The sequence below is a fragment of the Odocoileus virginianus genome, unplaced genomic scaffold, assembly GCF_023699985.2.
Source record: "Odocoileus virginianus isolate 20LAN1187 ecotype Illinois unplaced genomic scaffold, Ovbor_1.2 Unplaced_Contig_3, whole genome shotgun sequence".
Lineage (NCBI taxonomy): Eukaryota > Metazoa > Chordata > Mammalia > Artiodactyla > Cervidae > Odocoileus > Odocoileus virginianus.
In genome coordinates this window covers 942402-957084 of record NW_027224320.1, presented here as the reverse complement: position 1 = coordinate 957084, position 14683 = coordinate 942402, and the positions used below count along the sequence as shown (strand labels likewise).

The following is a 14683-nucleotide window of genomic DNA, read 5'->3' as shown; positions in this document are numbered from 1 at the left end:
ACAGTGACATTCCCTCCCCCAGCCGTTCAGCTGGCAGATCTGAAGGCTGACGTTGCCACATGGGCAGAGCAGGGCTGGGCGCCGTTGGCGAGAAGGTGAGCCAGTCCCGCCCGCCGGGGGGCTGACGGTCCTCACCCGCCGGGCGGCGAGTGTCACCCGCAGGGACACCCTTGCCCGTGAGCGCCAGGAGCCTCACACGACAACGCCGCGTCCCCAGTGGAGCCAGAGCAGACGTCTGTCCGCAGGGGCCTCTGTGCTGTGTCGGTGAACACTGCCACACTCGTCCACGTGGCTGAAGCCCCACAGCTCCAATCCAAAGAAACAAGACGCAGAAAAACCGCGAGGATGCGTCTGTTTGATACGAATTTGGACGTGCTCGGAACAGACCGGTGTTTACGCAGCGCGCACGTGGTTAAACGACAGAGAAAGAGCCGCGGCCGGTCGCAGGAGTGAGGGCAGCTGGCGCCCCCGGGGGTCGGAGGCTCACGCTCCGGCCTGCGGCGCTCCGTCCGTGTGCCCACCGCACCGCGACTGCTCACCCGCCCAGCGCACTGCACAGCGGGGGGCCACAGGGCCGCGCTGACCTGGCCACGCCGACCTTGGCACGACCCACGCTGAGGCTGGGATCGGCTGGGAACGAGGCTGGGAGCTCTCGGGAGGCTCTTCTGCGTGTATGTTGTTGTCCAGTCGTGTCCCGCTCTTTCTGACCCCACGGGCTGTGGCACACCAGGCCTCCCTGTCCTTTCCTGTCCCCCAGAGTTTACTCAAACTCATGCCATCCAGCCATCCCATCCTCTGTCATCCCCTTCTCCTCCCACCTTCAGTCTTTCCCAGCATCAGGGTCTTTTCCAAGGAGTCAGTTCTTCCCATCAGGGGGCCACAGTATTGGAGCTTCGGCTTCAGCGTCAGTCCTTCCAAAGAATATTCAGGGCTGATCTCCTTTAGGATGGACTGGTTGGATCTCCTTGCAGTCCAAGGGACTCTCAGGAGTCTTCTCTAACACCACAGTTCAAAAGCATCAATTCTTCAGCGCTCAGCTTTCTTTATGGTCCAACTCCCACATCCATACATGACCACTGGAAAAACCATGGCTTTGACTAGACAGACCTTTGTCGGCAAAGTAATGCTTCTGCTTTTTAACCTGCTGTCTAGGTTGGTCACAGCTGTTCTTCCAAGGGGCAAGCATCTTTTAATTTCACGGCTACAGTCACTATCTGCAGTGATTTTGGAGCCCGAGAAAATAAAGCCTGTCCCTTGTTTCCAGTTTTTCCCTTCTATTTGCCAAGACGTGCATAAGGATTTTCATTTTGTATTGTTGTCAGTTTTACTTTGTTTTCCAAGCTGGCATATTTTAGGGTATCAGTGGCATTCAGAATATATGCGACCTCAGGCATATGAGTAAGGAGTGAAGACAGTCACAGTGAAGGACGGTGCAGGTCTCATTCTTTCTGCCCTGGTTCTGCTCTCAGAGGGCTTCCGGCTCAGAGAATGGCCGTGTGCTGAGCCAGACCAGCTTGGGGCTCGGAAGGCTGGGGGCAGTCCCACTGTGGGCCGAGGCAGTCCTGTGCTCTGGGGACGCTTTTCTTTGCCTGCAGACGTCATGGCTGTGGGCTGGGGAAAAGCCTCGGGCCTGCTCCGTGGTCCAGCCTTCCGGGGATGGCTGTGTGGGGTGGGGGCGGTGGGGGGCCAGCCAGGAGAAGCTGGCAGAGACCCAGGAGTGTGGGGCACCGGCCAGTTCGGCCTCTCTGCTTGCAGTTGGTTGCTGCGGAGCTGCTTTGGGCGTCGGTGTAGAAACACACCGTCGCTGTGGCCTGTGGTTTCCTTGATGGCTTGCATCATCCCTGCAGAGGGAGGCTGTGCTGCGTGGGGCTCAGGGCTGGTAGACCAGGCGGCCTGCGACCCCTCCCGCCAGGGCCCTGTCGGCCTCTGTGTGTGGCCGCCTTGAGGGCTGTGTGACAGCTTGCCTTTGATGGCCCTTGATGGAGTCAAGGAGGCCTGGGCTCGGACTGGAGCTGCCCTGACCCTGCCATGTCCATGTCCCCCACCTGTTGGATGCCTGGAGGGCGTGAGGCCGTGCGTGGTGGCTCCTCGGTGCCCGCTGGAGAAGGGCCAGCCGCAGTCCCCTGAGTGCCCAAGCCTCGACGCTCCACGTGGAGGTGACCTTGTCCTGGGGGGAGCAGGGGGATGGAAGTGGGTCAGAACTAGCCTTTTCTGACCGCCGCCCAATGTGAACGCAGCGTGAGTCCCGAGTGTGGGGCTGGGAAGGGTCAGGCCTCCTGGGCTGGTGACGTCTGCTCTGCCTGCAGCAGCTGCGTGTGTGTGTCCCCTGCGGCGTTTCCGGAGCGCCTCCCAGGGTGGGCGCCGTGCAGGGGGTCTGCTCAGGTGTCCTGTCCGCTCACCCACGGCAGCTGTGACGTAGGCGGTGCAGGCCCGCTCCTCCCCTGGGAAACTCTTCCTGGAAAGAGGTCAGTGAATCCAAAGAAGGACCTCAGATGAAACACCAGGCGTGGTTGCAGTTATAAAGCGTAATTACAGTTGTAAGCTATAGTTATAAGTTCATGATTAAAGTGTAAGTAATAACAAACTGAATGTAATGTATATGGGGAGGGAAAACATGGAAGGAAATACCATGTCCCTGCCGGGAGCCCTGGGTGGAGGGATTACATGTGGGTTTTATTTTTCCTGATGCCTGTCTGTATTTTTCCATTTTCCAAAATGAGCCATATTCCTTTTTCAGACTCTCATGGATGATGTGTGGGCATGTACGGCTTTCAGGTTACACCTGTGGAGGTTTGGTGACCTGCTTTGTCACTTCATAAATTCACCAGGATCCTTAATTACTGGTGACTCCCTGGGGGCAGTTCTGTGCCTCCTGCTTCATCAGGACTGTACGATCTGGGCAGGTCCCTCACAGTCACCTCTCAGTTCCTCAAACTAGACACATCTTGACCTTCAAAAAGGATGAGCAGAAGATGAAAATCGCCAGAAGTTCAAAAGAGTTTTAGCAGCCCCACCGAAGGACATAGTTCTGAGGATTCAAGAAAACATCTTATTAGGAAATAGTTTTGCTGCAAGAACTTTAGAAACTTTACAGCAACTTCAACAGGATTTGAGAAGACTTATCTATGGAATGTACTGTAAAGTAAGAACAGGCCCTTACGAGGAGGGAACAAACTGACATCTGAAAAGGGTCCCTGAGATTCAGAGCTTTTCCAGTGTAGAGCCCAGCACACAGGCTCTCAAAGCATGCCAGTCTTCCAGTTTTTTTAGATAGAATTATATTTGTCTTTGGCTTCCCTGGTGACTCAGAGGGTAAAGAATCTGCCTGCAGTGTGGGAGACCTGGGTTTGATCCCTGGGTCGGGAAGATCCCCTGGAGGAGGGCATGGCAACCCACTCCAGTATTCTTGCCTAGAGAATCCCACGGACAGAGGAGCCTGGCGGGCTACAGTCCACAGGGTCGCAAAGAGTCGGACACAACTGAGCGACTAACACTTCACTCACTTCGTGTTTATGTCATAACCTGCACACACAGCCCTGGTTTTTCTGATATCTCAGTGCTGTTGGCTTGTGAAGAGTTAGCTCAGGGGGCTTTTGAAACTGCCCAGGTTGTGCAAGTCTGCCAGGCCAGGCCTTCTGCTTCCGGTGGACACACAGGTTGCAGGCAGAGACTCAGAGGGGCCGGGCCAGACCCCTGGAGCAGCCGAGGGGCAGGGTGGCCGTCGTCCTGCTGGGCACCTGCTTCCGCTCCGACTCCCTTGCTTCTGCGGTGGGAGCCCCTGTGGTCAGCCTGCTGGAGCCAGGGGGCATGCAGGGAATTCCTGCAGACTTGGGTGGGCTGCCGGCCAGCCGCAGTGCTCCCGGGTGAAAGTCCATTTCTGGCACGGGGGGCCTGCTTGCATGTGTAAAAACCCAGATACACAGACCCAAAGGCGAGGCAGTGCCTGGGCTCGTAACCGTTTGGCTGAGTGCAGCCGTCTGCCCAGCACACGCACCTTGGCGTGTTCTCAGCTGACTTGATCTACCCAGCCCTGACGCAGGCTTCCTGGGGACAGGAAGCCACACACCGTGGGCCGGGCACTTGGAGAACACGGTCGCTTTCTCCTCACGATGTCCCCGTGAGGCCGGATGGGTCTTCCTCTTTTATGCCTGCCTACCTGAGTCCAGGAGTGACTTCTTCAGATACCGGAGGTGGGGTCTGAACCTGGGGAGAACTGGTTTTTAAAGCTTGCCCCTTTTTTGGCAACTCTTAAGTTTTTTTCTGTGCCCCTTCCCATCAAGTCTTAAGATGTTTGTGGGCCGTCATGTGTTGTCAAGGCGAATGAATGGGTTGATTTCATTCAAGTGCCTTAAAACCAGATCCATGGTTGTCGGTCTCCATAGAGAGACAGGCGTGGGCTTGGACCCACATGCGGCCCCGGGCACGATGCCTGAGAAATATCAGGGACCTTCCTCCCTCCCATGGGGATGAAGCATCAGCAACGGGAGCCACTTGCAGAATTTCCGTGCAAGGGAGGCGGATGGTCCGGGCCTCGGGGTTCAGAGGTGGGCTGAGTGGCCATAGGGTGTCCTGGGGGCGGTGGCCAAGGAGCTTATTGAGCAGGACAAGGCGCCCTCGCTCAGCAGATCAGAGTCTGTCCACGTCTGCCGGCCGGGGCAACTCGGGGATGTGGCCGCGGATGTGGACGCGGACATGACTGCCTGCCGCCATGTGCGGTGATCGGCGTGGACGTGAGCTGGGACGCGGTCACCGTGGGGGCTGCAGGGTGTGAACCAGGTGGGCGGGCCAGGCGGCTGTCTGCGGGGATGAACTTGGAATGGATCTGCCTTTGCAGATGCCACAGGAGCAGGCTCCTGACGGAGGCTGCGGCGCAGAACACAGGGTGTGGGGGAGCTCAGTGGTCTCCACTTGGCCGTCCTGTTTTAGGGCGCCTCTCGGTATTGGGTGGGGGACGTGCGCCTCGCTGAGAGAGGCGGGAGAGGCCGCCAGGGGCCCGGCAGCCACGCCCTCAGCGGCCAGTCTCGGGGAGCCGGCCATGCTATCCAGCGGTGGAGGGAAGAGTGGGCGGCCGGGAGGACCAGGGCCTTGCCCGGCTGGGTCCCAGCGGAGCAGGAGGCCGTGTCCTCGTCCCCACGGGGGGCCCCGGGGCAGGTGGGCAGTGGAACCTGGAGCGGGAGGAGGTGGCCAGGCTCCGAGAGCCGGGTCGTGCAGGAAGGGGGTGGGCCGGCCAGGCATCCCCTGGGGGTGGCCCTCCCTGGGAGGAACGTGGAGCAGCACCCTGGGTCATTCATGGGGTCGACACCTCCCACCCCCGGCCGAGTTTGCGTTGGAGAGTCCATGACCCACTGCAGAGTGGAGACACTCGGGCGTTGATTTCAGGATCGTGGACTCACAGCCAGCCTCCGTGGGGACCGCAGGCTCCGGCTACTGCCTGGGGTGAGGGCCTCCAGGACGCCGCCTGACCACCCCCAGGGCGTGGCCACGCGGGGCGTCTCCCCCTTACCACATGGCCCAGAGCGCAGGGTTCACGACCTCCAGCTGGGCGACCCCGGGAGCACGGGTCACCCCCTCCGGGCCCATGCTGGCCATGCCCGCCCCCGGGCCACTGTGAGCGCCTGGCAAGCTGGCGCCCAGAATGCTTGGGCCGGGATCTGGGCCGCAGCGACTACCAGCTGCCAGCACTGGCTGTTATGTAACGGCTCACTGCCCCCAGCATCCCTCTGGGTTATTTTCCATAAATTCTCTCAATCAGGCCTCACGAGGCCCAGGAGATGGGCAGTTATCGGTCTGTTTTACAAATGAGAGGTCTATTTCGAGCTCCCTCAGAGATTTTTAGACCCCTCACCAGCTCTGTTCTATTCCCGTCCCCGTCACACACTGCTGGTGCCGCGGGAGCCCCGCCAGGGAGGGACGCGCCGGTCCCCGGCTCTGGGAGGTGGCCAGGCGCTGGGTTTGTGTCCTGCCCGGCCAGGCGCGCTCCGCCTTCCTTACCGGAGGGGGCCCCAGCCACCCTCGCAATCCCACTTTCGGGTCTGATGACGGTGCTGGGGAGGGGGTAGATTTTTTTCAAGTCGTGCAATTCTGCAAGTTAGGAGCGGGGTGGATACAGATGATGCTATGACCAGCTGGTTTCCTGAGGGGGACACCTTGGAAATAAGCGCAGCCCCCCAGGAGGCAGGCGGACCCCCCTGCCCCCCACACCGGAGGACCCTATAGGGGTTGTTGGGGCTGGCGTCCATGACAGCTGCCGCTTTCTGGGCCAGCAGACCCCCCACACCCCGAGCTGCTCCTGGTGGTCCCTCCCACCAAATATGTCATCCTTGGTCTTTCTGACTTTTTCCTGATGAGACAAGTGCTCAGATTTCCTGTGATGAGTCGGGGGTGGCTAGTGAAGGGTGAGCAGGGAAGGGGCATTGTCTTCTTTGGCCGCGCCTCACCGAGCGTCTCACATCTGCCCCCTCGTTCTCCTGATGGCTGCGTGCCTCCCCCGTGGGGTGCAGACAGAGGTGGGAGTGGGCCCTGCCCGAGGCCAGTGGCCTGCCGGTGACGTGGGGGTGAGCGCCCTGACCCCAGTCCTGGTCTGTGTCTCGGGAGCAGACAGGCCACCCTTCCAGGGGTCCCTGGGCAGTGTGGGCCCAGGAGGGGCTCACCGTCCAGCGCGTGACGGTCAGCAGAGCAGCTGGCAGGAGCCGCAGACCGCCCGCGACGGTTTGCACGTCAGTTCTCTCGTTTCATCCCCAAACCCTGTCGAGGGGGCACAGTGGCCCATTTCACAAGTGGAGAAACCGAGGCCCACATTCAAGGGGGTGGCGGAGGCTGCCCGTGGACCCCCCTGTGCCGCCGAAAAAGCAGGGTCACCAGGGACAGGGCCAGGCAAGACCTTGAGCCCCGCTCCACACCTGTCTCCCTGTTCACCTCACGACGCCTCTGCGCTCGGTGGTTTTAGGGCTGACCCATTTTACAGGTGAGCAAACCGGGACCCAGAGAGGTCTGTCCCTTAGACCATGAATAAACAAGACTGAAGAGAAGCGGTCTGTCGGGTGGAGGGGAGTCCTGCTCCGTCAGACCTGGGCGCAGAGGCAGCTTGTGACTCTGAGTGTGCATGTTGAGGGCGGCATATGCTTCTCTGGGAGCTGCCCCACCTCCCCGGGGCTGTGTGCCAGGCCGGCCATCTGCTCTGGAGCCGGGCCTCCCCCCCTGACAGTCACCTTCTCCTGGAACGACCGGCTCCCAGCGGGCTGCAGCCGGTGAAGAAGTCCAGGAAACAGACCTGCAGCCTGCTCTGTGCCTTGTCTGTGTGAGCAGCCCTGCGGGGTCTTCTGCAACCGTTCCTCCTGGGAGCGTGCGGGCCGGGGAGGCGGGAGCGCGTGGCCCTCCTGGGCTCCTGCTGAGGGTCTGGCCACGGGGGCTCCTGGGCAGACCCTGTCCCCTGCCTCCCGCTCTGACTGCGGGAGGTCAGACCAGGTCACTGCCTGGCTGGTTCCCCCACCTCTCAGGGCCGGACCCTCCTCTGTGTGACCCCCCACCTCTCAGGGCCGGCCCCTCCTCTGTGTGGGCCCCCACCTCTCAGGGCTGGCCCCTCCTCTGTGTGACCCCCCACCTCTCAGGGCCGGCCCCTCCTCTGGGTGGGCCCCCCCCACCTCTCAGGGCCGGCCCCTCCTCTGCGTGGTCTCCCACCTCTCAGGGCTGGCCCCTCCTCTGGGTGGGCCCCCCACCTCTCAGGGCTGGCCCCTCCTCTGTGTGACCCCCCACCTCTCAGGGCCGGCCCCTCCTCTGTGTGGGCCCCCACCTCTCAGGGCTGGCCCCTCCTCTGTGTGACCCCCCACCTCTCAGGGCCGGCCCCTCCTCTGGGTGGGCCCCCCACCTCTCAGGGCCGGCCCCTCCTCTGTGTGACCCCCCACCTCTCAGGGCCGGCCCCTCCTCTGGGTGGGCCCCCCACCTCTCAGGGCCGGCCCCTCCTCTGGGTGGGCCCCCCACCTCTCAGGGCCGGCCCCTCCTCTGTGTGACCCCCCACCTCTCAGGGCCGGCCCCTCCTCTGGGTGGGCCCCCCACCTCTCAGGGCTGGCCCCTCCTCTGGGTGGTCCCCCCACCTCTCAGGGCCGGCCCCTCCTCTGGGTGGTCCCCCCACCTCTCAGGGCTGGCCCCTCCTCTGGGTGGCCCCCCCACCTCTCAGGGCTGGCCCCTCCTCTGGGTGGGCCCCCCACCTCTCAGGACCGTTCCCCCATTCTTCCTGGCCTGGGGCGGGCAGGGCCCCGCGTAGGACGGCTCTCCTCCCCGTGGTGAGACTCTCGTTCTCTGCCTGCCTTCCCGTCTGCTCCCTGCAGTCCCGCCCCGTGGTCCCCGCTCTGTTCCGGGTGCTTCTCCTAACCCGCGCTGACGGCCGCGTTCTCTGCCAGGGCCTGCCTCCCCCGGGGACGGCGCTGGCGTCCCTCTCCCTCCCTCGCATCGGTGTTTCTGGATGATCCCAGAGGAAGGACTGCGGTGCCCGCCGCCCTGGGAGTGCCCAGGGGCCTTGCCCAGGTGTCGTGCATGTGATGCTGACTCTGCGGGTTGTCCTGGCCTCACCCTCGCTCTCTGTCCTCAGCTTCCCGGCATCGCTGGTGTTTGCTTACTGGCCTCTTGGGTGCTGTTCCCAGAGCTGAAATGGTGTCTTGTGAAACCCTCACCCAGCAGGGCTGCGGGCGGGCAGCAGGCGGGGGAGAACGTTCCAGGGGTCCGGGGCGGTGTGCCCTTTTCCCAGAGGACACAGGGTGCACACTCAGGTCGGGGATGGCTGCATGTGCGTGCGGGAACAGGGCGGGGGCCTGGGAGCGGGGGGACGGCCGGGCCTCAGGTGCGGTCCTCCGATGGACCGGTGAGCAGAGGCTCCTCCACGGCAGGTGCGGGGAGACGGGAGGGGCTGCCCGGGGAGGGGGTGCCCTGACGGGCAGGTGGGCGAAGAGGAGCCACAGCCTGGGCCGAAGGTCTGAGCCTGGGGGCTGCGGTGGGTGGAGGGATCCAGGCAGGGGGCTGGGGAGGGGGGTCATGTAGTCCGTCCTTCCCGGGCTCCTGCTGTGCGCCGGCATCTAACTCAGCTGAGCGCATCCTCGGAGAGGAGACCCACAGACCCACGAGGCTTCTGCCCTGGAGGGACCTCCCAGTCGGGGGAGGAGGAACAGAGCTGACTGTGGGTGAGTCATTTGGATGGCGACGCGCGCTTAAGACCCTACCCCCGAAGCAGTCAGAAGAAGCCTGAGACCCAGGACATGGCGCAGCAGGGTCAGGAACGGGTGCCCGCCTGACCAGCTCTCGGGAGCCGACTGTGTGCACCCCTCCCCCACACCCTCTCCCCTGGTGTCATGTTAATAACTTGAAATCTGCTGTGTTGAGAGCATTTATACCATGGAAATTGGCAGACAGTACAAATCAGGTCCATCCACCATGGTTATTAAATGCTTAGCAGCACACCACCGTTCCTGTAACTGAGCGCTGAGAAGGGGAGCCTTCAGCTGGGGATCGAGGGGACAAGGGTGTGACCGCAGGGCGGCAGCAGCTTCGTTGTGATGCAGCGGAAAGAGCAGAGGGCTCCGTGGCTTGGGTCCAGGGAACAGTGAATGTGGGGGGGCTGATGCCTCAGGGTTGGGGTTCAGGCAAGAGCTGGATCCAGGAACCAAGGACACCCCCCCCACACACGGTGGCAGCAGCTCGGATTCAGACAAGGCCAGTCTGTGGAGAAGCCCCGCCTGGGCCGGGGGAGGTGAGCCTGCAGGTCTGCCCACCTGTGGGGAGAGAGCTGCGCTTCCCGCGTGGGTCTGCTTGCCTCTGGAAGGGCGGCGACAGCATGCCCCAGAAGCCTCCTCAGTCCAGAGGAGCCTGTGGTTTCCGCAGCGCGTCCCCCCGGGAGTCGAGTGGCTCCGCAGTGGCTGCCAGTCTCCACGCCCGAAGGGCAGCCCTCCCGCCCCTGGAACCCCACACGGCTTCTGAGCAGCGTCGCTCCCGATGGAGGTGCCTCTCCACCTTGGCCACCCGGTGGGACCTCTGGGCCCTCCGCGACCCGGGCCCGTTAACCGGAGGTGCGTCCAGGCTGGGACGCAGTCAGGCATGGTGGAAAGCTCCCCGGGTGACTCCCAGGGCGGAGAACGCCGGATGAGACCTCCGGCCTCAGAGCAGTGTTTTCCACACTGCCGGCTCCGGGGTGGGCCCTCTTAGCAGGCCGTTCCAGGCAGTGATGCTGAGCGCTGCTCCCAGGGATGTGAAATGAGCCCCTGAGGTCACTGTGCGCCCCGCGGGCCCCGACCGCAGGGAGAGGCTGGCTGTCGCGTGACCCGGCTTGTCCACCTGCATTAACTGTGGGCTGAATTAATCCAGCCGCTGCCGCTCTCCCCAAGGACTGGAAAGTGCTTCAGCTGTTCCTTCTGGGAGCGCAGCCCCTGGTGAAGCGGGAGGTGACGGCTGACACCGGAGAAGCTGAGACAATCCCGTCCGCCGACCCCGAGGGCCAGGGTCGGGGAATCGGCCCAGACCGATGTCCGATCAAGCGGAGGGGCTGGACGTTGTGTGATGCAGTCAAAAGAGTGTGAAAGTGTCCCCTGCATTTTAGGAGAAGGGCGGGAAGGACAGATGACAAAGTCAAATGAGGTCAGTGCGCTGCTTCTGCGCTGCTCAGAGCATGATGCACGTGGTCGCTCTGCCCCGCCGCATCCTGGCAGACGGGAGCTGCAGAGAGAACACAGGAGCTGGTTCACCCACCACACGCACACATGCCGCATGCTGCGGAGCACCGCCAGGCTGGCACAGCTCTGGGTTCTGCTGGCAGCACGGTGGGCAAGGCTCCTGGCTTCTCGGGCTGACCTCCAAGGGGAGGAGAGAGCCGGGAACTGAGCCCGCAAGTGAATAGCAAAGCAGTGGTGAACTGAGGTGTGCCCAGAGGGCCCGCTGCAAACCGTGCCGTGAGGTGGGGGCCCAGGGCAGGTCGGGAAGGCCCGAGGGACGGCGGCCACTGCGGGGAGGTCTGCCGTGAGGCGCCAGCGTGAGGAGCCGCCAGGGGAGACCTGGGGGAGAGTGCTGCGGGGAGACGGGACAAAGGCCCTGAGCCAGGATGAGCTGGGTGCCGCTGAGGAGACTGGAAGCCCCTTGTGAGGATGGCTGGGGAGCAGGGAGGTGCTGGAGGTCTGGAGAGACAGGGAGGGAGAAGGCGACTTGTCCTCTGAGCCCCGGGAGCCCCAGTGAGGTCCGGGAGCGGGAGGGTGGCGTGCTCCGATCTGCATTTTACCTGCTTGCTGTGCGACTTCTCTGGTTTTCAGTCTCGGCTGAAGAAGGTCACGTGTGGCGTGATAACAAGGATCAGAAGTCCTGTGTGTGGGCTTAAGGGAGGGACCAGCGCGTAGTAAATGCTCAGCAAGATGGCAGCTGCCGCCCCCCCACTTCCTTCCCTCATCCCCCTCCCCTCCCCCCTCATCTCACCATTCCCCTCCCCCTCCCCCCGACCCCTCCTCCCCCTCCCCCTCCTCCCCATCCCCGACCCCTCCTCCCCATCCCTCCCCCTCCCCCTTCCCACCCTCCCCCTCCTCCCCATCCCCTTCCCACCCTCCCCCCTCCTCCCCCTCCCCTCCCCCTCCCCTTCCCACCCTCCCCCTCCTCCCCCTCCCCTCCCCCTCCCCTCCCCCTCCCCTTCCCCTCCCCCTTCCCACCCTCCCCCTCCTCCCCATCCCCTTCCCACCCTCCCCCTCCTCTTTCTGGCTCCTGGCAGCCCCTGCCTTGCCTGGAGGGGGGTCTAGTTGCATAGAGTCCAGCATCTGAGCACCCTCCTGCAACGCCCTCCCCGCACTGGGTGGCTCTGGGGCCCTGTCTGTGTCCCCGGATGGGCTCATCACGTCTCAGACTTTCGGGGGGACTGGGCGCCCAGCCAGGCTCTGCCGCCAGTCCCGTGGCTTCCTCTGCACGGGGCTTGGGTGCAGGCTGCCCTGTTTACTTCGGAGCCTCACACCTTCCTCCTTCCTTCCTTCATTCCCATTCAAACCCCATTTGCAGCGTGCCCGGCACAGCTCAGAACTGTGCCAGGCGCATAGAAGCAGAGAGAGTCCATGTGTCCTCAGCGAGGCTGTGGGGGTGGACGTGCACGTGTGGAATGAAGCGGGGCACACAACACTGGGTCGGGGTGGGGGTGTCTGCCTACAAGTGACAGGCCACCTCGTGTCCCCACAGCTCCACCAGCGCAGGGCTGGGAGCTGTGGCTTCAGGGCCCAAACGGCAGCCTTAGGTCTGGGGTCCCCCAGCCACGCGGCTCTCCTCTCTGTGGTCAGCTGTCCTCTGGGGCCGGCTCCCCTGGGCCCGGAACCTCGGCTGGGGTCCCCCGTCCACGCGGCTCTCCTCACTGGGGTCACCTGTCCTCTGGGGCCGGCTCCCCTGGGCCCGGAGGCTCGGCTGGGGTCCCCCGTCCATGCGGCTCTCCTCTCGGGTCAGCTGTCCTCTGGGGCCGGCTCCCCTGGGCCCGGAGGCTCGGCTGGGGTCCCCCGTCCATGCGGCTCTCCTCTCTGGGGTCAGCTGTCCTCTGGGGCCGGCTCCCCTGGGCCCGGAGGCTCGGCTGGGGTCCCCCGTCCATGCGGCTCTCCTCTCTGGGGTCAGCTGTCCTCTGGGGCCGGCTCCCCTGGGCCCGGAACCTCGGCTGGGGTCCCCCGTCCACGCGGCTCTCCTCTCTGTGGTCACCTGTCCTCTGGGGCCGGCTCCCCTGGGCCCGGAGGCTCGGCTGGGGTCCCCCGTCCATGCGGCTCTCCTCTCGGGTCAGCTGTCCTCTGGGGCCAGCTCCCCTGGGCCTGGAACCTCGGCTGGGGTCCCCCGTCCACGCGGCTCTCCTCTCGGGGTCAGCTGTCCTCTGGGGCCGGCTCCCCTGGGCCCGGAGGCTCGGCTGGGGTCTCGCGGCCACTCACTAGGCCCTGACCACAGTGCCCCGCTTGCCTCCAACTGGGTGGCAGCCTCAGGGGCCCTGCCAGCCAGCAGCCTGGGCGGCCGCGAGCTCCCGGGACCCCGCCGGACCCCCTAACGGCCGTCTCTTGTCCCGCAGGGCACTGGCGTTTGTGTCCCACGGAGCCGGCGAGCACTGCGGCCGTTATGACGAGCTGGCGCAGATGCTGGTGGGGCTGGGCCTGCTGGTCTTCGCCCACGACCACGGTGAGTACCGGCCCGCTCCGGGGCCCCCAGTCTGCCTCACCCCATCCTGCTCCCTCCTGGGGCACTCCGCTCTGCTTCCCGCCCTGAGACCCGGGAAAGGCGTTCTTCACGGGCTCTTTCTAACTGAAAAACAGGTAGTTCTGTAAGCAAAACAAGTATCTGGCCCGCAGTTTCTGTTACGGCCGGGACTGAATGCAGGCTGATTGGAAGTCTCTGCTGAAAAGCCCCAGACTCAGGATACTTTTGTACGCGAGCTCGTCCCAGGCCACATCACCGTCTCTCACGTCTGTAAGCTCGTCCCAGGCCACGTCACCCTCTCTCAAGTCTGTTAAGCGCCGTCCGTGAGAAACGGGCCTTGGTTTCCCCCCGAGGGACGGTGGGCGATGCTGCCCTCGGTGCAAGCCGGTTCACGGCCGGCGAGGGCCTCCAGGCGTGTCCAGGGCACTTCAGACCAGGGGGACAGTCAGGGTCTCGAGGGCCGTGCGGGCCTGAGAAACCCCCGACACGGGGCTCGTTCACACGCACACACAGCTGCACGCACACCCGTACACGCGCACGTCCGCAGGCCAGGTCTTTAATTCTTTCTTAGTAACGAAATTCACGGCAACCATCAAAGCGCAGCGTCTGTTGCCCGAGTCTGTCTGTAGCTCCTTTGCTGGTCGGGTGGTGTTCTCCGTGTCTGGGACGGCCCCCAGCCGAGGTCTTTCTTTGCCTCAAGTGTTAAGATGGAAGAGTCCTCGTGACTGAACATGGTGATTTCTGCACCGCTGCAAAGTAGAAATCTGCCACTGTGGCCCAGATGCAGAAAACTTGCTTCTGTTCCGGCCGGTGTGGAACTGATGAGCTGCAGAGGGGGTGGGGGGCCGTGCCGGGCCTGAGGACCTGGTGACCAGGGGAAGCTTCGGGCGTTCTGTGTATAAGGAACTGCAGTTTGGTGGAAATGATGAGCTGCAGAGGGGGTGGGGGCCGTGCCGGGCCTGGGGGCCCTGGTGACCAGGGGAAGCTTCGGGCGTTCTGTGTATAAGGAACTGCAGTTTGGTGGAAATGATGAGCTGCAGAGGGGGTGGGGGCCGTGCCGGGCCCGGGGTCCTGGTGACCAGGGGAAGCTTCGGGCGTTCTGTGTATAAGGAACTGCAGTTTGGTTTGCTGCGGTTCAGTCGTGTCTGACTCTCTGTGACCCCATGGACCGCAGCACACCAGGCCTTCCTGTCCTTTTCTGTCTCCTGGAGCTTGCTCAAACTCAGGTCTGTCGAGTCGGTGACGCCATCCAACCATCTCATCCTCTGTCGTCCCCTTCTCCTCCGGCCTTCAATCTTCCCAGCATCAGGGTCTTTTCAGCTCTTCACATCAGGTGGCCAAAGTATTGGAGTTTCAGCTTCAGCATCAGTCCTTCCAATGAATATTCAGGTTCAGTTTCCTTTAGGATGGACCGGTTGGATCTCCTTTTGAGTTGCGGTGCTGGAGAAGACTCTTGAGAGTCCCTTGGACGGCGACTTGGTTACCAAGAGCCGTTTTCCCGCCAGATGCATGCGAGGGC

General features: G+C 63.3%; 1 protein-coding gene across 5 annotated transcripts in view; it reads left to right on the top strand.

Annotated features, from left to right (window-relative positions):
* MGLL (monoglyceride lipase) overlaps window positions 1-14683 on the top strand; it is a 90742-nt gene that overhangs the window by 22981 nt on the left and 53078 nt on the right. For all 5 annotated transcript variants that reach the window (XM_070463477.1, XM_070463480.1, XM_070463479.1 and 2 more), the window contains exon 3: window positions 13040-13146. In XM_070463477.1, the coding sequence (XP_070319578.1) occupies window positions 13040-13146 (107 nt within the window). The remainder of the gene's footprint in view (window positions 1-13039; window positions 13147-14683) is intronic.